Source organism: Branchiostoma lanceolatum, chromosome 3, assembly GCF_035083965.1.
Source record: "Branchiostoma lanceolatum isolate klBraLanc5 chromosome 3, klBraLanc5.hap2, whole genome shotgun sequence".
Taxonomy (NCBI): domain Eukaryota; kingdom Metazoa; phylum Chordata; class Leptocardii; order Amphioxiformes; family Branchiostomatidae; genus Branchiostoma; species Branchiostoma lanceolatum.
The window spans coordinates 24089489-24114983 of NC_089724.1; the positions used below are offsets into that span (position 1 = coordinate 24089489).

At 42.0% G+C, this 25495-nt stretch overlaps 1 protein-coding gene across 1 annotated transcript; it reads right to left on the reverse strand.

Moving 5' to 3' along the window:
• Positions 1-2295: 2295 nt before the first annotated feature.
• On the reverse strand, positions 2296-16249 carry LOC136429453 (QRFP-like peptide receptor). Its single transcript, XM_066419284.1, has 3 exons — positions 15991-16249; positions 3499-3941; positions 2296-3059 (listed from the first exon to the last, which is right to left on the reverse strand). The coding sequence occupies exons 1-3, from the start codon at positions 16247-16249 to the stop codon at positions 2511-2513; spliced, it is 1251 nt and encodes a 416-aa protein (XP_066275381.1). The 3' UTR covers positions 2296-2510.
• Between the last annotated feature and the right edge of the window lie 9246 nt (positions 16250-25495).

A 25495-nucleotide genomic window follows, 5' to 3' on the forward strand; every position in this document is an offset into this window, starting at 1 on the left:
AAAAAACTTCGATTTCTAGTCATTCCTACACAGAGTAAGTTTCAATAACACTATACCATTACATATCAACATTAAATACGATTTCGATGTGTGGTGAGAACTGATAAAAAATCCAAGCCCTAATAGACTAATCCTTACTGTCCATCACAATTAGCGGTTCGACCAATGAGAGAGTGACTGCATGTCCGTCAAATATTTACATTTTTATGTTTTAATTTTGCATTTCTACGTTTTGACGGAGGTGGGCGGGGCTATAGTATCGGTCTTTTTACACTAGGCGCATGAAACTAAAAGATCACCATGTAGCTTATTTCTGTGCCGCTTTTGAGCTCTTTTGATAAGAAATCCGCAGGGAAAAGTGGTTAACAGTGGCATTAAATGTCGATTTCGTAAAGATTACAACAACTGGAATATTTCCAGTTTTCAAGCCTCATAAAATGCTCTGGGTGCCTTTAAATGGAGGTCCCGTACGCGTGTTTAAAGAGGAAGCTAAGTACTATAAAATCACCCAATAAATTCGGCTAACGTAAACTACCAGGGTCAGTCTGCTACTGACTGTCGTGGTGTTCACATCGGTGGAGGCCTGGCTAAGATAGTCACCACCAACACAAGTTACTCTCTCAATAAACTTTTGAAACGCAGTCAGATAAGGAATTGGTGTATGGCTGTACCGTGAAGAAGTTAGCTTTATGGGGGTCAATCCACCTTTCAAACTGCAGCAAGGCCACAGTGGGAAGCACTTCCTGAATTAGTTCATGGTTCTGGCCCCAGGGTCCAGATTCCATCATTTTAAGGAGAACAACACCTCAAGCATGTAAAAAAAAAACCACCACACTTATTGAAAAGAGTAGGGGGTCCATCCAGGTACATGTGAGTTGATCAAACAAATCAAGCCTCGACATACAGCTTGTACTCTTCAGTACAAACCTGGTCTGTTTCGACACGAGACGGTTTACGAGGAATGCAATAGGAACATACAAACATAGAAACTTTCTTCCATGGATCCGTTACTAGTTCTCTGTTGGAGCTTTTCGAAGCCAGATGGGTTTTGTTGCCTGCCTAATGTAGATAGTGTCAAAACAGCGATTGGGTGTAAAAGCATTTCGCTTATTTTGTACGATACTGATGTACAAAAAGCTTTTTTTTCTGTCCCTGTAACAAAAAATATGAAAAAGCTAGCGGTTTTGTGCAAAAAACGTTCCGATTCTTTTGAATGATGATCCACTTTATAATCGTGTTTACGCATCATGTTACAGTTTATTAGTATATTAGAATATTATGTAAATGGTTGCTTTCTCTCTCGTTTATCTGCATGATTTGACTCATCTCTGTGTTGTTGTAGTCAGTTGGTGTGTTTGTTTAATTGTTTAGTTTGTTCGCCTGTTTGTTTGTATGTTTGTGAGTAGTGGTGTGTGTCCGCAGTTCCGCAATCGGCATTTGAATAGTAGGCACGTCCGGGACACTAACAGTAACAGGAAGTCAAAGGTCCCAGAAAGGTCCCAGAAAGGTGGTAGGAAATGCTGTTTTTTCCACTGCGTGTTGCTGGAAATGGAATTGGCCCAGGTCAAGGCACCTCAGTGTTTTTTCTCAATAGATTAATACGACAAGTTAAAGCAACAAAATTACCAAAAACTACTTTCTGATGAACACGTTTTGTTCCGAAACCTTTTCTTTCCATTCTTTCTATACTCTAGTTTACTTCATGAAGTATTCTTATTTGCAGTACTATCAAAGCTAACAGTGAGACATTTGTAGTTTCTGGTATCGTTTTTGAACACAAAATTTTGGTGCTGGTGCTTGGACCTCACTTCCCTTGGTAGCTGCTTGTACTTATATGTATACTTCATATATATACTTCTTTGTACACAATCAAAGAGTTGATACATAGCCGACGTTTCAGTGGCCGTCTATCACCTTCATAAGGTTTATACTAACGTCGGCTAGGTATTAGCTGTTTGGTTGTAAACAATGAACTTTGCTATCCAGTGATTTACCAACGTGATGAAAATAATCACGATGGAATACATTTGTGTAAACACCTTTCCGTCGTCAACACCGTAAAACGAATTTTGCTAGGGCACTTGTCAACATCGCCAAAAATAGTTACACAAGCAACTGGATAAAATTTTGAAAGAGACGTTTCAGAAAGCGTCCGCTATCTTTCGTACGGTGTAAAAGCATATCGCGTATTTTGTCCGATACTGCTGTGCAAAATGCTTTTTTTGTTTTGTTGTCCTTGTCACACAAAAAAAATATAAAAAGTTGTCAACATCGTCTCCTCACAAAAAGGGGAAAAGTAACATATTTTGCTAAATGCAACCCCTTACTCGATGCGACAACTGTTTCCCTTCCGTTTACAACTTGCAAGCCTTAAAAACCAATGTTCATCTAGCATAATCATAATCTTCATCTTCCATCAACTTAGTTGAATGCCTAGAAGTGGTCTACTTTGTCCTTGGATTGAGCAAACCCGTTTTAAAAAAAGTGTCATGTCTTTTCCAAATGATGAGTCAGATCGAGGAGAACGAAGAGCCGGTGGATGTCCGTGTACACACGCCCAACCCTCTGCAGCTACCCGGCGTCGAGGTCATCAGCTCTCTCCCGCTCGGACTCAACCTGCTCGACCCAGTGGGTGGTGTGGCGGCCGGGAAGCTTTGACGTGTAACAATGAAGTCTTTTCTACCGGCCGGACGACTGAACGCTGAGTGTGCTGATGCCGGGTAGTTCTTCAGCGTGGCGAGACTGATGGCCGTGGTGGAGCGTCTGTGGGAGGAGAAGACGAAAGAGGCCGTGGATTGAGGGTACTCCTTCTCCCGACACCCCAGCGCGGCCAGCAGACCTGACTGGAAGTTGGACGAGATGAGGGTGTAGAGGATGGGGTTGAGGGTGGAGTTCAGGTACACCATGACGCGGATGAACACCAGCACGTTCATGGTGGTGACCTGGTCCAGCGACTGGTACTGATCTTCTGGCAGGAACAGGATCCACATCTGGAACACCCTGTGCGGCGTCAGGCAGACGAAGAACGTCACCACCACGGCGACCAGCATGTGGATGACCTGCAAAGTGAAAAAGTAAAAGTGATCTCGTCGACGAAGGTTGGTCATCCAGATAACAAGATACGCAAGGTAACAGTTACTCAAGCAACTTGATTAACTTTGCAAACGGTTTCCGCTGACTAAACAAGAAACTAGATTTACCTGCACTATCGAACCAGATTAGCTCAAATGAACTCGATTACACAGTTTAACGCTATTCTCTCTTCCACTGGTCGTGACAGAGAAGACAGGCGATATGTACCCCGGAAATTCCCCTAGCTCTTTTCGACAAGTGCAGTGAACAGAAGACCACAGTTTATTGTCCAGTCCTAAGGACTGTGACCCTTTCCTGTAGTGCTCATGGCGGGCAAGGACACAGCCGGGATTCGATCTAACTCGCGGCTTCTTCGTCCAGAGGCAGGGTCACAAACCAAGGGGACTGCGAACGCACGCTACTAACCTGGCGACGGGACCGCATCTGGGCCATCTTGCGGACGTCCCGGCCCTGCTCGGTGGAGGGGACGTCGCACAGCCGCCAGCTGATGGCCGTGTAGAGGCCGCACAGAAGAAGGAGGGGGACGACGAAGAACAGGATCGACCCCACGGTCATGTATGTCTTGCCGAGCGTGGAACCAGCGTCAGTGATGCAGACCACGATGACGTCGGTGCCGTTCGTCTCGTTCAGCCGATGCTCGATTAGATCTGTGATGGTGAACATCGGTGAGGACAGCGCCAGGGAAAACGCCCAAATGGCGGCGATGGAACAGAAGATGCGACGGCGGGTCAGGTTCAGCTTGGCCTTCAGTGGATGGCAGATGGCGTAGTAGCGCTCCACTCCGATGGCCGAAATGGTCAGGATGGACGCTTGGAAGACCAGGTGCTCGTTATAGTAACTTATCAAGCCTGTGGAAACACAGAGGGAAAGCGTTGGTAACTCACATTGTGTTCCGTCTTTGTATGATATCAGAGATTCTTTCAGTCATACGAAGCCGTTTTTGTCAATGATGAGACTTGGGAAAATTATTGCTGCGTTTTTTTATCACTGTCCTGATAAAAATGGGGTCGGTAGGTAGGGGTTCTTCTTTTTTAAAAGTGATTCAACAAATACTGTTAAACAATTTAAAATTGACATACATCAGGACACTGGTATTTTCAACATCATTTCTTATTACATATATATATTTCACTCACTTAGATGTCAGATTGAAGATTTTAGAAGCGGTCGACCAAAATGCAAAGTTGGGCAGGCTTTGCTAGGGTCGGTCGGTCGGGTGACATTCATTCATTCATTCATCATTCAACATTCATTCACAACGTTTTTTCCTATGCCCTAACCTGCGCGAAATGATTTAACGCTACATACAAAAGAAAATACTTTGGGGACTTTTGTCACATAACGTTTAAGCTAATCGTCACGATTGCAAGATTTAGTATAAAAGCAGTGATGGGGACATGACTGAAACAGTGGGGACATTAATGACAACAAGCGCAGTCATAACCACATGACGTTGTTTCAATGTGACTGTTGGTGTCGAGGTGGCCCAAGTTTCCAAAAAGCAACCCCGCGGCTTCAAACTTTAACCGTCGTGCAGGGCAATACGGTGAAAACTCGCTACTTCACACCAATAATGAAAAATGAAATTTGACCTCATTTTATCCTTCTGTATTACTATTGTAACATCGCCAGCAGTGGACAACCTTTACTGAACGCTATGCTGCCCCTACGACTGACTACGCTATGGGAGAGATGTGATGTAATTACTATTGTGGCATAAAGTTCTCCCCGCATCCAGATGGTGCTTAGGGTTGTGCCCAACTCCGTTTCAATAGCCCTTAGGCCACGCAGCGTGGCGGAATCACTACAGTACCGGACTAGTCTACTGGTAGTGGTGTGTGTTCAACTCCTGTACTCTTTCCCAAATGTTGAGTGTAATGCCGAGAAAGCCTTGCTTACATTTTTTTTTGTATGACTCAGCCGGGGTCCAAACTCTACACACTAGACCATTCATTGTACTACGATCATGAAAGCTTTTTTTTTAACAATACACCGACGTTTTTGTTTGAAGCTCCGACGAGGTTGACGTGATTGAATGTTCCCACTGTGATGCCAGGGCTTGATCCCTTTCTCGCTCTGAGACAGCACGTGTCTGCGTGAGCCAACTCAGGCTGACTGAGACAGATGGAAACACACCAGGTTTGTACTGAAGAGTACAAGCTGCATATCCGGACAGATTTGATTTGAACCACTCCCACCGGGAAGGACTCCTACTCTTTCCGATAAGTGTGATGGGTTCTTTACCGTGCCCCAGGTGTGCGTCATCTCAAACACGGGAACACTATTCAACGTGCTATCCGAGGGACGTCCCTAAAGCCCCCCTCTCACTGGACCCGCGGCACGCTGGTGGCGTCGCTGCGGCCGATCAAATTGACCAAGCCCTCAACGAATTTCATGGACAAAAAACGAATCTTTTTGAGCGTTGTGTATTTTGTTGTCTTTTTGGTCATACTTGTACATTTTAAATGATATTCCCATTATAAAGTCAACGGTAACACATATCCAGTTTAGGACGCAGCGACGCCGCCAGCGTGCCGCGGGTCCAGTGCGAGGGGGCTTAACCGAAGCTAGGTACTCATTTTTGCCTGAGTGAAATGAGGAAACTCGCGTTTAGTGCCTTTTTCACGTGCACAGCGTCAGCGAGACAAATCTAGGGACCCCGGATTCCAACCCATGACCTCTGGACCAGTCCAGTGTTCAGTGACCATGCCTCTGGACCGAGAAGCCGTGCACGGCCCCATGTCTCTGTCACGAACAGTGGGAGATCAAATCTTCAGTGAGCTAAACTGGTTCAATCGCGAGGTCACCTTTTCACCTTGCTTTAAACAAGAATATAATAGTGTTCATGGTATTAAGAACGTGCTGCTACGAAAACGAAAACGTATGGTGTATTGTGTAGGGCGCGAATAAACCTAAATAGTATATAGGAAAAATCCACACAAAAAATCTACTTCCAATTCATTTTTGTTGAAACATCAGAGAATTGAACAAACTCATCCAAAGCTTCAGCCGCGGTGGTCTGCGGAATATCCGGATTGAAAGTCGTATCGCGTCTGTGCCTATGGATCATGATAAAGCGGTTTGAAATGAAAACCGTTATCACAAGGGACAGCGTGGGCTCAATGAAAAGACAGCCCTTGGCGTGCCCTTATCTGACGAACTTTGATAGTCTCGCTTTTAAAACGTATGATGCGTACCAAATGCTGATTCATGACGAACAGGGGAGGACTAAGAGCCTTAGTGACGCAGCAGGGTGGGGTAAAAGAAGGTTAAAAGAAACCCACTCGATATTTGGGCCCGAAAATCGGATTTTTAAAGTCAATCTATATAAGTATTTAGTCATTTCTATACATGATTACTTCAAACAACACTATCATAATGTATAGTGACGTCCATGATGCAAAAATATGACTTCATTGTAATGTGAGAACTCACTGAAAATCGTCGCCGGGGTTTTTGTAGGCTCGCGAAACTAAGGGGATCATCGTATGGCAGGTTTTTGCACGGTTTTGAAATGCTCAAAGTATGAAGTTATTACACAAAGGTGCTAGACAGTGTTATTAAATGTCAACTACAGTAAAGATTTCAGCATTTTGTTTATTTCCATTTTATGTCCCTAATATTGCTTTGGTTGCCTTAAAGGTAGCCCCATATTATCGCCTTTTTAATGACGCAGGGACACTGAGTTGTTATCCGCTGTGTCTGGGGCACGGTTTTGGAGGGCGAAGCCCATCCCTCTACTTCCACCGCCTTTTACCTCCCCAACCGAAGTCAGGTACCTTTTTTACACCTGGGCTGAGTGAGAAAAAGTCGTGTGAAGTGCCTTTTGCAAGGAAACGATTTCTGGGAATGCCAGGAATCGAACCCGTGATCTCCAGTCCGCCAGCCTAGCTACTCAGCAAGTGGTGTATCGAGCGATTGGTAACCAGATTGACGCACCCCGAAAGCAATTCAATACAAGATATATCCTGTGACCATCTGTGACAGGAAGACTCCAATTGCCACCATTTGAGATAAATCCCGTATTACACACATGACCTACACCGTGACTTGATGTAGGTCATCTATCTGTCTGGGAAACATGAGCTACACGTGGCCAGACAAGCAAACACAGGAGCCAACTCAGAGTCTGGTGAGTTCTGACTTGCTATGGATAAAAAGGGATTTTAAAAAGATAATATAAAACTTCTTTCTCTCTCTCTTTCTTTCTTTCTTTCTTCCATTCTGTCTTTCTTTCAGTCTTTCCTTCGTTATTTGTTTTTCTTCAAGCATCCTATTTATTTTTCTGTCTTCCTCTCCTTCCTTCTTTATTTTTTCTTTCAGTCTAATTACAGTCTAATTTTCAGTCTAATTACATGTCTAATTACATTTTTTTTCTTCGAGCATTTTTTTACAATTTGTGAAATTTACCACCGTCAAAACTATACCAAATGTACGCGTTCTGCTCTATGGATTTAGATGAAAACGAAAAGGGAATCGAAAATTGCGCTAGACACATTTGCAACACCCTCACCCTCTTGTCTGAAACATGTCTGTTTTCTTAATTTCTATTGCAACATCAAAACAACAACACATAGTGATGCCGCACTCAAGCAAACACGCTTATTTAAGGGACATCTCTAAGCACAAGAAACAAAACATGTGACTAAGTATGGAACAATAACAGTACGGGAATAATACAATACGAGGTGTGAAAGAAACAATGATACATATAACAAAAACAAAACATTAGCCAGATCATGAAAACGCTTAGTATCCAACATATACAGTTGAGTTACAGAATTTGTGCATTGAAATTGAAAGGTGACAAAGAACGTCTGGTTGGGGGCCTTGTATTGCCCGTGAATTTCACAGTCATCGAGACAACACTTAGTGGGAAGAACTCCTGTCCCACATACTTTTCGTCTGGACTAGATAAGTATCATATAAATGGGGCAGACTCCCACACATGCGTCTCTTCGACACTGATACGTGATTTGTTTCACTCAAAGTTAAGGCGTTGACGCCAACACATCCATTTTAATATGACACATTTTACATGTCCACGAATGACCAGGCGTGTGCCTCCAACTGTAGTAATTGGTATTGACTTGACTTTATTCAACAATTTTATAGTGACAAGAAGAATCGCCATGGCAAAACTTTGTTTCAGAATGCTGAGCCCAGTTGCGCCGAATCATTTCGGCAACTTTGCTAATTTTTGCAAAAAAATTCCTTGCAGCCACGCTGACGTAGCTTCTACCAGGCTCCGTCCTATCGTTGGGAAAATAGTAGAAATCAGCCGAGGTACTCCGCTATACAGGGTAGGTCCACTATACAGTAAAGTTCCATTTAGAACTTTACTGTATAGCGGACCTACCCTGTATAGCGGAGTGCCTCGACTGATTTCTACTATTTTCCCAACGTAGGATAGGAAGGAAGCCTGGTAGAGGCTAACGCTGACGTGCGACGCACGGATAAAATACGTGACCTCTACAAACAAAATGGTCACGCTTGGAATGTCAGATTCTCAATTTGGGCTCCAAATCACATACGAGACCCCATACTTAATTTGAAATCACAGTGTTGTCACTGACTTAATAACCAACGTACAATGATTAAAGTACATCTCTTCACATTAGTAGTGACCTCTTCACATTAGTAGTGGCGTCGCGGGACAACTATCTATCTGATTTGCTGACTCTCTGAAGTAAATGAAATTGAAGCGTGGGAGTAAAGGGATTAAACTACATGCACGAGCACGTTATATATAACTTCACGTCTCTTAGTTAGAGATTCGATGACGTCCGTTGATTAGATACGAGTCTTGTTCTTAATCATCACGACAAGGTTCCGTTCTCAATATTAGAGAGGTAAAGAATGAAAGGTTTCACGCTGCCTGGTGTTTTGCTTTAAAGGAGTCCTAAAGTCCAGAGGGGGGAGTTATTTTCCAATAGATTATAATTTTCGGAAGTAAAAATGAATACCTTTTACAGTATACGATAAGGTACCCACTACTCCAATGCGCATCAAAAAGCATTTAGTATTCTACCGAATTCCCCAGGTGACCCTCTATCTTCTGATTAATTAAATCAAACAACCTCAGCCTATGGCTTATTACAAAGTGCCTGACAAGGCCTGACAAAAGTTAGATTACAAAAAGAATGTCAGGGTGGTTAAGAAAAACTCTTCTTGTTTTGTGTTTTTTTATATCTTATTAACAATTGGCCTTCTTATTGTGCTTAACCCCCCTCATCTATGTCAAAAATACTCACCATTAAAGATGTATGTTTACACATGGGGAATACATGGGTAGGGTCTGCAAGGGTTTAGTGAGTGTCATATTGATTAAAAAAACACACCTTGTGTAATTCACCATAAGCAAAACTATGTAAAAATTCGGCTGATTATGTATTCATTGCTACATAATCTAGTGGAAAATAACACCACCTTCTAGAGTTAAGGACTCCTTTAACAATCCCATTTGGTAACAAGGTTGGTAAAAGATGCGTAATTTAGTTACGATTTTCGTGTCGACTTTGCGTCCACGTATCGTCATTTGTATGTCACGACACGTGTTCCCTGGGTAGTCCACACGACGATTGTGTCTGAAGTACTCTGCGCGGCAATACTACGTGATCATTGTCGACACTGTTGGTCAAGAATGTATCTAGGATATAGCTGCTCAACAAATCCGGGCACGGGCGTTCTGAGTTGGATTTTAACATCCCCATCTGGTAGAAAGGTTGTTCAAGAATTTGGAGGGTAATTTGATTGCCATCTTCGTGTCGACTTTGCGTCAATTTGTCGTCATTTGTATGTCGCGACAATTAAATGTGTGTTCGTCTTCCACAGCTTCTGACGTCTAGAATTTACAAACAGGCATCTAATGGTGAATTAGAGGATGACAAAAAATACAGCCAGTTATCCGACTGTAACTTCTTTTTCTTCAACTTGATGGATACTCTGACTATGTTTCTTTGTGGCTTATGACTGTCACAAGTTACTGTAAAACGGCAAATGTTTGCGGGGGTTTATGGTCGCGGTTTTCGACCCCTTAACCTCGAACCTAAAGGAGAATTTCTGTTTTTTCCTTTGCCCTCATACTTCATTTTCTACCTATCGTGAAATTGAATTCCCGCGAGCATTTTCCAGAACTTTGTTCTCTTTCCGCTGCCTCCTATTTTGTATTCAGAGACCAGCAGCCGGCCAAAGATAGAGCTTTACTAGTAATTACGCTACGGGAAGTAGCCAACCGTACATCGTCTATCTTCATTAGTCGTCTTAGCTGTCGGTCAGAGGCTTCACGCTCTGGACAGGTTGTCTTAGCTCTCTCACTGGTAGGTCTAAATGCCTGATCACGATTTTGGACTGCTTCCAATGTGAAACGCAACATGAATATACATCTAGTATCTACGGAAGAAATTATTTTCACATTTGCACAGTATATTTGGGAGTTCCGATAATTTGGTGAGACCCTAAAGCCACAGCAAGTAAATTTTATGGATGACATCCTCCGCAGACTCCAAAATTAATGAGATAGGACGAAAAAAATAAGGCGGGCAAAAAACAACAAGATGCCTTTATTTTCAAATTTTGAGATCATAAATCTTGTTAAACAAGAATTGAGGCGATGAAATATGATATCATGACCAACAGGTCTTTCATTCCTGTATTCAACCAATGAGGTTTCATATATGATATGAAACCTCCTTGATTCAGCAGTAAACATGTCCTTGTAGATGTGTATACATCTCAATAGACTAACTACAACAAATGCAGAAAAGAGCTTGTTGTACCATTATCTGAAGCAACTACACTGGGTATTCATATGCGACGAATCACCTTGTGTGTACAGCTCAATTAACTAGAACCCCCCCCCCCACCCCCAATTATCTACATAATGTCCTTGTTAGAACAAATACAGAAAACAGCTTGTTATTATTATACCATCATGGGCAGGAACCATACTGGGTATTCATATGCAACGAAACACCTTACACTGTCAACATTAAACTGTTCTTGAAGATGTGTATACAGCTCAATTAACCAGAACAAACGCAGAAAGCAGCTTGTCATACCATCATGGGTAGGAACTACACTAGGTATTCATATGCAATGAAAAACCTCAGACTGTCAACACATTTGCCCATTTTGGGCATGTTGACCACCGTCGGAGGGCAATGAAATTTCTTGTTTTTATTTTGAAACCATGCGAAAATTAATGAGCGCGCTGATGTCATCCATAGAAATGACTTGCTGTTGCCTAATGCTAAAGCTGTGACTTCTGCACAGTCAAACATTGGCTCGATTTATACACGCGTTCTTGAGTCGACTTGGGGCCGTGAAAGAAGAACCCAACACCACTCAAGTAGCGTTTTGTCGTACGAAAACTCCACTTGAGCGTCCCAAAGCTCCTCACACACAGCCCCAAGTTGACTCCGAAAACTAGTGTGTAAATCGTCTCAGTAATCACTCAATTCAATGGACAGGGCAAAAGAGATCACGTCATCCGGACAAATGTGTTTGTCGCCTGAATGATTGGTACATGCATCTGGTGATAGACATTCTTACCGGCTACAGGATTGCAGTGTTTATAACGGCTAACTGGACTGACTGGGGCTGGTAAACACCCCTAAATCACCCAGTTGAATGGGTACAAGACTAGTGCCTACAGAGAACCTAACTTTTGATAATGGACACTGTTGGGCTGGATGCCGCTGTCAATCAATTTGGCATGTTCAAAGGATGTGTGGACACCCCCCTAGGGGTCCGCAAAAAGGGGTGATTGATGGTTGGGTAAGACAGCTGTGTGCTCGGGTAGTCAGGAGAGGGTGTCATTAAACCATGTAGAATTAGACGGGACGTGGCTTGTTGCCTGTGCCAGGTGGTTACTCGGACAAGTTTGACTGTATATGAATCTGTATCTGTATAGCCGGTATAACCGCCCATGGGCGTGACACACCAGATTCTGTGTCGGGCAACCACCTGGCGCAGGCAACCACCTCCAGTCACAAGCCACATTACAAACAGTCCCGGCCACTTTTACATAGTTAACCCCACCCTGTCCTGAGCCACCGCCTGTCTTCAGCAGCAATTTTTTCCTCAGTCCCTTAAAGGAGTCCTAAAGTCCAGAGGGGGGATTTATATTTTCCAATAGATGATAATGTTAGGAAGTGAAATGAATACTTTTTACAGTATACGATAAAGTACCCACTAGTCCCATGCGCATCAAAAAGCATTCAGTATTTTACCGAATTCCCCAGGTGACCCTCTATCTTATGATTAATTAGATTAAACAACCTCAGCCTATGGCTTATTACAATGTGCCTGACAAGGCCTGACAAAAGTTAGATTACAAAAAGAATGTCTTTTACATCTTATTAACAATTGTGTTTTCTTATTGTGCTAAACCACCCTCATCTATGCCAAAAATATTCACCATTAAAGACGTATGTTTACACATAGGAAATACGTGGATAGGGTCTGCAAGGGTTTAGTGAATATCATATTGTTTTAAAAAACACACCTTGTGTAATTCCCCATAAGCAGAATTATGTAAAAAGTCGGCTGATATGTATTCATTGATACATAATCTAGTGGAAAATATTACCGCCTTCTGGAGTTTAGGACTCCTTTAAGTGGTTGGTAAATTCAGGTTTGACTGTATAACCGCCTTTCGTGTAACACACCTGAAAATCGTTGGATCTTTATTTCTTTCTTTATTCCTCGATCGCTACTTTAGTGGATGCATTTCTTATGTTGTTGTATTTCTTTGCTGTTACTTGCTTAGTTATTATCTGTCGTATTGTTTTGATTTCCTTGCATATTTAGTTGCTAAATTTTCTGTGATCGGTTAGGTATTTGTTATTTTCATACTTTCGTTAATATTTCTATTGTTAGTTATTGATTTGTTGCCGTTTAGTTGTTATGGCAATTACTTTCTATCCTTTATCCTTTGTTATACTTTGAAACTTGAGGAAGGGCTTTTACATACCTTATAGGTCCCCACCTTCCAAAGCATAATCATAATGTATTTTGCCTAGATGTCTGTATGTATTGTTTTTATCGGTGTGAAATGAGGAATAGAAATAAAGAATATCACACGTGCACCAGCTAACGTTATAACTTCGGCCCAAGTTGCGGAGACTATGTAAATATTGTACAATGGATACAGTGGAAGATGAAATACATTTCATTTGTAACTGCCCTCATTATGAGAATGAAAGAAACAAGCTTTTCGAAACGACGAAACAATATTCCCGAGCTTTCACCATCTAGAAGACCTCCAAAAAAACTACATTTCTACTAAAAACTTAAAACCCACTAACCATTAAAAAAGAGGGACTTTTCATCAGCCACTGCCTCCAAAGAAGAAGTCGCGAACCCCCCAGTAATGTTGTATTTAGAAATATTATTTAGATGCATAGAATAGACACTTGTTACCATTGTTACCATTTCTACTGTTTGTACCCTTGCAATTAGCCTACGGGCATGAAGTTGCAAATAAAAGTTATCACGTAGGCGATTATCCTGAGTGTGCTAGGCTGTCATGTTCACTTTATGTGTAACAAGACCATTTCAATGTGTGTGCAGCATTATCACCTTTATCTCTTTTTTCCGCCAGGTAGAAAATGGGTATCTTCAATTCGTAATGAAAAATGTAACGCTTTCAACGAGTGCGTTGAGCGCAATCAGGTGTCTCGTAATCAAGAGACCTTAGTCAGCTAAAGAGGTATCAAATACCAATTTTACAGATCTACATTCGGCTGCAAGACATTCTTAGGCTTATGAGAGCCGTCGTCTTGGCAAATTTAGCACATGGTAAGCACCTGTTTCTCTGCAAATGTCAGACAAGACGTGCTCCCGAGAAGGTACATGTATAAAAGTCTTTAACGCTGCAGCCTATTTTATAATTGATAACAAACATTTACATTGAAGACAAAAAAGTGCTTCTAGCGCTACTTGACTGATGCACACGTCCGTGAAGCAGGTATAGAAGTCTCTAACACTCCACTCTATTCTGCAATTTATAACACAAAGTTACATTGAAGACGAAAAGCGCTTCTAGCTCTGCTTGACTGGTGCACATGTCCGTAATTTCATATCACCATTGTTGTTATTATCATTGCTTAGTTTATTTTGTTATTTGTATGTGGTACTATTAAAATAAGTTGCTAACCTGAGTACCTTGTCCCTGTATTTGTCTTTATCTTAAAGAAAATTTAAAAAAAACAAAAAACATTACCATGCATAAGAAACCCAATCTTCAGTGCCGTGAAGAGTCTTATTTGGATGAAGAATGACGTTTACATGTTTACATCATGTTTACATGTGTGGAATACGTTGTCTGCATAACAAAACATACGTGGTTGTTTTTTTTGTGTGACCTGAAAGCAATTTCAGGACCAATTTGAACCGTGGTTTTTTTAAGCGTTCGAGACGTCTCCTGCCCCGTAATTTGCTACCTTTTTTGAATACTTAATAAGGAGTGTTTGCGTACGTACGCGCGTGGTAACTTCATTCACAGAAAATCGGTTTGAAGCGATCGATATCACATACCCTTTTAAACAGCTTCTCTTGTTGAGAAACTAATTCATGAACCTTTTTGGTGATTAGTTTAACGGTTTCATTCACTTTGCCATGATACCTTATTTTGCGAACATGACAGTTCACATAACCTTGATCTGAATCGTTCGTGCCCTAGTAACATGAAGCAAATTGCATCTAAAGATTGCCTTTTGACCGCAGGACGACTGTAGACGTGGTTGTTTTTGTGTCTGGCTCATCTTTAAAGTTTCGATTGCTTTAGGCAATGACGTATTTAGGCCTAGCGTTTATCTGCCCAGTGACGTCGGCGTGGCGTAACGGTTAGAGCGTTGAACTCGGTATCAATAGGTCTCGAGTTCGATACTCACTATGCCCCGACGTTGTGCCCTTGGGAAAGGTACTTAACATTACCTTCCCGGACGGTGTACTGACGCCCACCGAGCCTATTCGGCTAATCTGTCAAACTTTGTGCCAAAAACACACTGTGGATTTGGTTGCCGATGTGCCAACATCTAGCACATTTGCCACTGAGAACCGTTAATATTTTTTTATGTGCCTGGCTCGTCTTAAAAGTTTCACCTACTCTAGGCAATGACGTATTGAGGCCTAACGTTCATGTGACCTTTCTACTACTGCAGTTATAATCTTGGGAGAGGGGCATTTTTGCACTTTGTCTAGATTGATCACTACGGCGGTGTTGACAATAACGATGTAAACTGTGGTAACAAATCGTTGAGAAGAGTAGGTCTTGTAAATAAAACCGGCAGCTGATTATTTTGTGAATAAGATAAACAACTGGAACCTGTATCAGACATAAACATAAAGAACGGCAGAGTTGTCTTTCTTCAGCATAAGCTCAGCGATTATTATTTTCTGAATGCACTAAGTGATACTATCTCGGCAAAGGTAGTCCCATAGCCTTTTTGAGGTGATAGGGGTAGTGGGTTGTTAATCCGCCATGTCTACAAATGTAGGGCACGGGATTGGGAGGTGGAACCCATCCCATCAAAATCCAATCATTTCGCCCATTAAGTCATCCTGCATGTCTACAACATTGAACCAAACCCAAACCACTGACTTCTAATTCTCCAAGTATCCTATTATACCATTCCCACCCCCTGATTCCAATTAGTGGGTAACTGGGATGCCCCGGTTCAACTCCTTGGAAGGGTATCGGTGGGAGCTGCACCCGTCTTTTGAAGGGGATGTAAAATGGGATTCCAGAAGGTGCCTGGAGCACGTTGATAAAGGGGAAGGGCTTGCGACCCCTAACTGTAAAAATATACCCTGCTACAGAAACAGCAAGGAAACTTGCAAATCTACTGGACACTACAATGTGAACAACTTCAACAATGAGCGTAGACTTACACATGAAGCGTCCGAGCATCCACGGCGCCGGGATCCAGGTCTCCAGCAGGGCCACGGGCATGGACACCACCAGCAGCAGCAGGTCCGCGATGCTCAGGTTCACCAGGAAGAAGTTGGTGGGAGTCCTCATGTCCACGTTCTTCCACACCACGATGCCCACCAGCATGTTCCCGGACACTCCCACCACGAAGATGACGCAGTAGACCACGGTGACCACCCATAGGGAGGTGGACGGGAGGTCAGGTTCGCTCATGGTCATCCCGGAGGTCGTGATCGCCTTGACCACTAAGGTCGAACTTGATGGTATCGTTCAAGCTGAGAAAATGGAGCAAAAGTGGGTAAAGATAATGGTAGTTTCATAGCCGGCCGTAGGGGCAGTGGGGTTGTTATGCACTCTGTCTAGGGCACATCCCTCCCCTTCCACCGCCTTTTACCGGCTAAGTGATTAGACTAAGCAGCTGCGGCACAAACTGTAAATCTAATAAACTTGCTCGTTTAGTCGCCACATCAGAAAAATGCAATTTAGCAACTCATACAGAAAACGGAGATGAAATATCGGAGATCTGCGACACTGGCCGATGGCCTTAAAAATAAATTCTCACTGGAAGTTGGAGCTCTCAAATTTGTGAAATACAATTTGGCAAAGCTCTTGTCGTCTTGGCGTCTACCAACACTTTAGCAAGTATCTCACGCAAAATTAGTTTTGCCCTTGAATTATGACAAGGTCACATGAGTGTTTGATCCGGTAAAACCCGGTTAAAAATCCAGTTGAAAATCTGGTCGAAGATATCGATCCGGCCAAATCTGTCCAAAATTCTGGTCACAGATTTGAAAAGTGCATAAGGTCGACAAGAAAAGTCGTCAACTCTTTTATTTTATTTTATTTTATTTTACTTAGTTTTAGACGATCACAATTAAAGACAGTGGAATGTAAACTGATTAAGGGAGAATGGGCTAATGCGGAGAGTTTTTGGGAAAAAAACACAACACTGGGCTGACTAAAGAAGGCAACATATTTTGTGAACACAAAGCAAGATGTACCTACAAATCCAATGGACACTGGCAATCGTCTGTTACTTTGCTGTTTCCCAAATTCAGTTCGTTAGCATCGTGTCGATGGTGCGAATTATAGTACACGTCAGCATCAACTTCAATTAAGACATAACAAGCGGTAAGGAAGTGGGAAATTCAATTTCAAATCTCTTTACGCCCACAACTGGTTTACATTTTCGGCTCTCCTTTCGTATTCTTTACTGCATCAAGCATTGAGAAAAGGAAACCTAAACTAATCTACATGCAAGCTGCCGACGTCAAATGAATAAAAACAATATATAGCACTGACGTCATTGACTTCCCAATGCTGTGTGAACATGTCTGAACTAGAAGAAGTTAAAAATGGTCTCACGCAGTGGAAAAAAACTGCTACAGTTGTACGCGCGCTGCAAATACAGCAGCTCTGTCCGTCACTACTTCTCTAGACAATTGGTGAAAAGTATGTTACAAAGACCTTCAATTAGCTTCGATCCGAAAGCAATTTCGGGACCAATTTGAACCGTGGTGTTTTGAAGCGCTCGAGATGTGTCCAGGTGAGCTGCCTCGTAATTTGCTACATTGTTTGAATACTAAATAAAGAGTGTTTGCGTAAAACGGTACGCCCGTGCGTGGTAGCTTCATTCACAGAGAATCGGTTTAAACCGATCGATATCACAGCGGAAGCGCTGCTCCGCAATCGCCCTCTAATCATTTAAATATACACGTCATGTCAACATCATACAAACGGAACATACAGGTCGTAGTCAGATGATTTTTAGACGGGTTTTGAGTCAGGTAGAGGCACTATGATTTTTTATTCAAAGAAGAATCAAATACATGACCAAAGACAAAGTGGTGGCTCACTCAAATTGTTCACAACTTATATTATAGCCGCCACTTGTACAGTATGGAAAATAAGATGTTTGACAACACACTAAAACATGAATGACAGGAGTAAACTAGTTGGTGTGAGTCCGACCCCCCCCCCCCCCCCCAGCGGAAAAGAACGTAAAAGAACACATATAACTAAAAGCGTTTAGTTGCTAAGAAATAGCCTTGGACAGCTTACATGATATTGCAGTTTATGCTAGAAGAAATAATGAAGCTGCCACGTAAATTCAAAAGTTGTTTGGCATTATCAGACATGGTGTTGAAATTAACTATGTGTTCAAGGATCCCAGGAAGCTTGCCGAAAAGGACTGAAGGCTGGTAAGTATATGTAGGGCAATGTTATAGGTAATGACTAGGACATCCGCAGCTACAGGCTGGGCTTGCAACAAGACCCCGTGTAAAAAGACTATTGTTCAGGCTGCAGGTGACTAAGGCACTATTTATCTAGTCATCGCACGATACCAAACGATTTAAGTCAGGAACTGTCATGACTTGCTATACATGGCTGCCTCCCGCAAGTTACGGTACAGTTCCTTTGTTTGGTCGCGAAGTAAGGGCAACTCTCCCTAGGGTAACAACAACGAAAGAAAAAACAACAACGACGAGGTATTCTACCCTGCCTCGGGCCCATTCTAACATTACATACCCGCATTCCCTTGAGACATTTAGATCAGTAGTTATGAACCTGGTTGAAGAGTGAAAGGATTTTGTAGAAAATCGTGTTCGCAGTACAAAAATCCAGACAGACTGCTGTAGAGAAACCTCCTAGTTCTACCCACTACGGTTTAACAGGTATAGAGGCTTTCCATGGTGCTGAAACACTAGTAGTTCTAAGGCAGGACGAAAGGGTCTAGTGGAAAATTGTGTTCGCAGTACAAAAATCCAGACAGAAACCTATTAGTACTACTCACTACTATTTAACATGTACGGATGCTTTCCTTGGTGCTGAATTACTAGTAGTTCTAAGGCAGGACGTTACCACCACATCAGATAGGTTTGTGATAAGTACTTGAGCCAGTGAACATACCTGCACTTGCCGTCAGCTCTGTCCAGAGTCTCTACTCGTCGAGTACTACTCTTTCAATGTAGGATATCACTCTGGCGAGAAACCGACGCTTCGTTAGTGGGCGGTACTTTTTAGGATAAATCCTTGACGTCATCAAACCCACGTGAGTCTCCTCAACTCTAGCTCAACGCTGTCTAAGAAATTGATGGACAGCTCGCCTTTATCTCATACCTTGCTAAGTGTCTAAAATAGACTTCGGGGAGTGATCAGTGGATGCGCTCAGTTAGTGGAACGGACCAGTTGCTGTCTTTCCGCGCGTGTAGAGAAACCTTAGAGCCCGCGGACGTCACATCACAGCAACTACAGAGGGTTTGATCACGAGCTCTGTTTCATATCTGGAATACAAATTGCTTCTTTTCAGCCTTTCGTCAAAGCCGGAGCCTGAGGGTATCTCTAGCTGCTGATTTCTTAAGGACTTCATCTATCTTTAAGCTCCAGGGTTTTTTAAGACAGTCCTTTCCGGCGTAGATGCAAGCTGGGCCCCTGAGTGCATAAAAACGACCTGCATTACACTTTCTAGTCCGTCTGATATTTAACTTTGACAAAAGCTCAGTCAAGCCCAGAGCCTAAGGATATCCCAAGATGCTGATTTCTGAATGACTTTATCTATCTTTAAGCTGCAGGGGTTTTAAGTTGGTATTTTGCGATGTAGATATAGACTGGGCCCTGCCCCTGAGTGTGTACTGAAAAAGCGACCAACATTAAGCTTTCTAGCCCCTCTGGTACTTAACATTGATAACAAGTTGTAAAGACTCGAGTGAGCTATCACTGTTGATGTGTGGAAGGGACGACAATAAATGGACGAATAAGCTCTCGGTGACAATGTCACCACACCTTTTAATTTCCTTGTGCAATCTACCGTGCCGGTATCTGACGAGGACATAAACTTAATTTCCTTTACCGCGAATGCCTTCCGGCAGAACAATAATTGGACAACTTATATAGCCACCACATTTCAACTGTATTCTCTTACTCGGTACCGTTATCTGACTGTGTGATATTTAGTCTGAAGCGAAGCAAAAATACCAGAAAATGTTATAGTTAAGAATCGTTTTCGACATTACTTAGATGATGCAATATCTCCTTAAAATCATTACTTCATTTATCACAACGAGTCATGTTTTGTTTTACTTGGCTTGTACAAAGACGTACCCTGCATGGCGTCTACTTTAATATGTCTGTGAATCTTGCTAATTGTGTAAATTGATTACATGAGTTAATTTCATCAATTTGATGTTGGATTCTACGCAACATAATCAAATCAATTAATACGCTGTTAATCAAACATGCCGTAAAAGTCTGATCAGCAATACATGACTACCATACTGTGTTCTTATTCTGTTACCATGTAATATCGGCGTAGCATCAGCCTAAGGTGGTATTGTCAGAACAATATTTCTCACATGCCTAAACGCCCATTAAATGCGACGTGCCATCCTTATTGATCAGAAAAACTGACACATTGGACAATAGACTGCGGAAGCCTGAAAAGCATAATAGATAACATTGCTGACTTGTGATCATGATAGACATAATCAACAACGAGTGTATAGCATATAACATGTCAACTAGGTAGGGTTTACGCAACAGGAATCGATTCAGTACAACGTATATTTTATGTCGATGTGACATGCATGGTAATATAACAAGATGATCTTGTGGTTAGGGTTGTTGACTTCGAATATAAAGGTTCTGGGTTCGAATCCCTGGCAGGCCCCAATTTGTGCCCCTGGTGAATGCACTTTACACCTATTTTCCCACTCGGCTCGGGTGAAAACGAGTACCGAGCTTCGTTTCGGGACGTCCTCCCGGGTGGGACGTAAACCCAGAGAGTTTGAGGAGAGTTACACGTCGAGCACGTTAAAATCCCACCGCACTTATCAAGAAGAGTGGGGGTCCTTCCCGGTGTGAGTGGATCAAATCTTACAGTCCGGTCGTACGCAGCGTGTACTTACTGTACAAAACTGGTGTGTTAAACATGAAGGTGGTTTAATGCGTCATGCGAAACAAACAAACCACGATACAAAGGATCTTTTGGAATACAGGGTCACATCATTTCAACAGCAGCGGGATAGTCGGGTGAAAGATGGCATAAAAGGCTAATACTGTTAAGTGCGTGAACGTGAATGTTTTTAACTGCTCGCTTTACTTACTTATTTCGCACAGAACAAAACAACACATCGTTCTCGCAGAAAAAAGCGTCTTGTGCAGACACATAAAACGCTGTCATCGCTTCCCAACTTGACAAGAGAACAAAGGGTTGGCGTTAGATGGTTACGGAATACCGCAATGGTTACATAGATATGGGCAGGTGTGTTACATAGATATGGGCAGGTGTGTTACATAGATATGGGCAGGTATGTTACATAGATATGGGCAGGTGTGTTACATAGATATGGGCAGGTGTGATACGTAGATATGGGCAGGTGTGTTACATAGATATGGGCAGGTGTGTTTTCTACTTTCCTTTGTTGAAATGTTTTAAAGCAGTTTAGTGCTAGTGGCTAAAAACAGTCTTGGTTCATTTCTAACATCACCGAACGTGACACTTCAACATTGATGTGTCAGTAGTCAAAGGAATATTGTATAGATGAGAAGCCACTTGTGCATCAGTTGTTTGCATAATTAGAGTCAATTTAATCAAAACAGAGATGGTCATTTCTGGCATCTATATAGTCCACTTTCCTGAAAGTGCAAATTGCTCATTAACAACAAAATTAAGAGGCTCATTTCTCAAGATTAGGGATGACAAGAAATTAACTACCATAAATAGCATATCATTTGTAACTTGTCTTTAACAAAAACGTTTGCTTATTTAGCATGTTTCTTCCAACACAACAAATGGCAGTTCAATTCAAATTCAATTTTATAAATCTACAATTACAGGTTAACAATAGCGAGATGAACATCCAATTAACTTGCAATTACAGGTTAACGATAGCGAGATGAACATCCAATTAACTTGAAATTAAGGTCACACCTATGGTATTGCAGAGTATTCCCAAGCTTATACTGGGAAACTAAGTAGGTGATATCTTGATCACTGACAGAGCGTGCAGTGTGAAGATATGTTACAACGCCTCTGTGTAACTTCTAATGTGACACCGGGCTCAAAGTGATTTGGAATGAAATATTTCAATGTCCATGCACTTTTGCCCCAGTATTCCGTTGGGTCCTTACTCTGTGGATTTGCTATCTATCCGCCATGATTTTCAGGCCGCATGGGTATAAACACGCATTTGCTCTTTAGTTCTAGAATGAAATACTTAGATTAAGGTGACTAAGTACAAATGAGAAACGGAAGAAAATAACTACATATTTCTGGATAAAAGAAAGCTAATGTTAAGCCGATTTACAAGTCTGTAGCGGTCTGATTCTACTTAGACTCAAGTTCGAGGATTGACCTTGGACTTAAGGTTTATTACGTGACTGCAATCGAATCCAAGTTTAGTTGGCTTTAGTAAGAAGTTCAGCTGTCAGGATTTAAAAAAAGGTAATACACAATAATGGCACACAGGCTACTTTGTTTTCCTTTGACAGTCTCAGGGTCAAAGTTTCTGTGACTGGTTGCCTGTTTATACCTTATCCCCAGCGATAAGTTTCGAACTTAGTCGTCTCAAACACACAGCTTTAAGTTCTTATGAAACTTTATATGAAGGTCTATACGTTAAAAGTCTGTGAGCTTGAACTGTTTTAACACAGGGCTGCCGGTTACTTATTGTTGGCGCCATCAGGATCAACATGTGTTTTGAAGTTTCCGGAAAAGGTTTTTGCAATCTACAGCTTGGTGTCTCACTGTGACGTCGGGGTCAACACGTGTTTTGAAGTTTCAGAAAAAGGCTTTTTGCAATATACAGCTTGATCTCTCATTGTGACATCAGGGTCAACATGTGTTCTGAATTTCCTTTCGAAGATATTTTTGTAACATACAGCTTGGTCTTTCATTGTTACATTACGCTGAGAGCTGGACCTATTTTTAGAATTGAAGCTACATACATACACATACATAATCATACTCTAACGAGTTGAAGCGTCTACAAAGTTTCTCCAGTGTTCTCGGTTACACATCATTTCTGTCAGGTCTTTTCCACTGAGACCAGTTTCCAATTCTGTAATGCTCTTAACTGTGAAGTATTGACGGCCTCTTCTCATTTTGGCTTCTTGGGTCTAAAAGAGTAGTTTACCAGCTGGTTCATATTTCAATTGCTTTCTTTGATGAAATTGCGAAACATGTGCCAAGCGAAAAAGCTCTTAAAAGAAAGGGCTGATGTTCGTCCATCGTTGTCGATGAGGACCTCGACTTCAGTCGTCCTTGCGGGGGCGGGCGTGGCTGGTCAGTCCAATTCTTGCTCGGAAACACCGGCCACAGGTGCTGCACTGTAGGCTGGGTTGTGGCTGTGCAGGGTTCTCTTCCCTCGCCAGCAACGTCCTATAGGTCAGGGCGTACAGAGGTAGATGCAATTTTACATGTCCGAATCCTATAGGCGCCAACTAATATCCCTTGTTAAGACTTGACTCACTTTGTTGTCGTTAACGGTCAACTTATAATGTGTCTGCATCTCCATATCCAATATAACTGTCCTTCGGCGTAACATACAAGCTTAGCAGACACGCGGCGCGTCAGAAGCTGGTTATATTATATAGCGAATGACCTGTCACACCTAACCTTTTGCACATCTAGCTCTTGAAAGCAATCTGGTGAGGATACCCCTACTGTACTTTGTGGCCACTATAAACAGAATTATTTCTTAATGCTTGGGTCAATGGAAAAATAATTTAGGAGACTACCAAAAAGTGGCCACAGTGAGTAGGTGGTTCTTATGCAACAGTGGTGACTAGTACACGTTTAACTGTTGGTATCATGTCTACAATTTCATTCTTGATAATGATGTTTTCTGAGGTACACGTACTGCCCTAAAGTCTATTGCAGAAATTACCTTTTGCTCCTTGCTCTACTCTATTTGCCGACCTTAACCCATGACTGTAATAATGCAACTAAAACCCATATGATTAATTCCTACACTATTATTTCTCATTGCCTTCATTCTCATTCAAACGCAAGCATTAGATATACTATTCTTATCAGACATAAAAGACCAAAAAAGCTCTCTTAGCCAGATCCAAAAATAAGTTTCACGTCTTTGATAAGTATTGGCATGATCCTCCAAAGGCTTATGGTGTGTAGACATGGGTGCCCGGAGCATAAATGCTTAAAAGACGAAACTTTGTTGTGTGATCAAAGATTTACCATTCTGGGTCGAGATTAAACAGTGAAAAAGAACAGACCACGGTGTCTTTAGAAGCAAATCGGCCAAGCGGTTAACTTCCGCTGTCTCAACTAATAAAACGACGAACGAAACGTATTCACACCGGCTCAAAGCAAAGCTGTTGGGAGCTTTGAAAGTCTGAGCAAGAGATATCATAACGCGTTCTGCATGTAATATTTGGGCTGGTTCTTAAATCGTTCAGTCGAAAATGATCAAAGGGCATGAAAGTTTTGTGCTGCTATAAAGCACTGAGAACAATTCCTGAATAGTAGTCTTCAACATTTAACTTCCCTGAAGAATACATTTGCTGTGTAGTCAAACTTTTGAGAAAATCTAAATTCCTACAGTTACATCCGTCAATAGTTTCATCAGGTCGATAAATTAATTCAACATGTGGTTATGATTGTTCAGCTTGTAGTGCCTAGTGCCACACAGGGAAACAATTTTCTTTGCTGTTTCAGTAGCAGGGTATATTTATTACAGGGAGCCCTTCCCCTTCGACGGGCTCGAAGCACCTCCTGGAACACGGGAACCCCATTTTACATTTCTTCCGAAAGGCGTGTGCTAATTGGAACCAGGAGCTCAACTGTGATGCCAGTTGACTACGTATACATGGACATCCCTTGTTTTCTTTGATAGAATCTTTTTCTTCTCCTTCCATACAGTTACAGTTGAGGAATAGCTAACAAAGTTGAAAGTAAATCTATGTTTTAGAGCAGTCGTTGTGCGGAACCATCTACGTGACTGAACATTCTTCAGACATGATTCGATAAACTGAAACTGCAAAGACGCACGACGCATTCAAATTCAAGTCATGTCTCAGTTGAAATTGGAGTCTATTAGTACATTTGACGTTTAATGGTCAGCTCAGGTCAGGAGCAGACTTCTCGACATGTAAGTCCACGCCAAAAGTGATGTGCAGTATCCTCCCATCAACACCCAGACGTCACGAAGCGCCGATCGCATCCTCTACCTCCGAAGAGGTTGCCCGAGCACTCTGCAATTGCATGAATGAACTGTATCGCTTATCAAGCTTTCATCATGGCACAATGTATGACTATCAAACTGCAATAATACAAGGCTAATCTATCCTACCTTTACGACTAAATTATTATCGACAATAGTATATGAGTTACATCATAGTCATATGTGGATGGGTCCCTCTTTTGGAATGAGGTATAAAGGAATTGACCTGTGTGGGCGGATATGGGAGTTGGACATGGTAGCAGTACATGGAAAATATCGGATT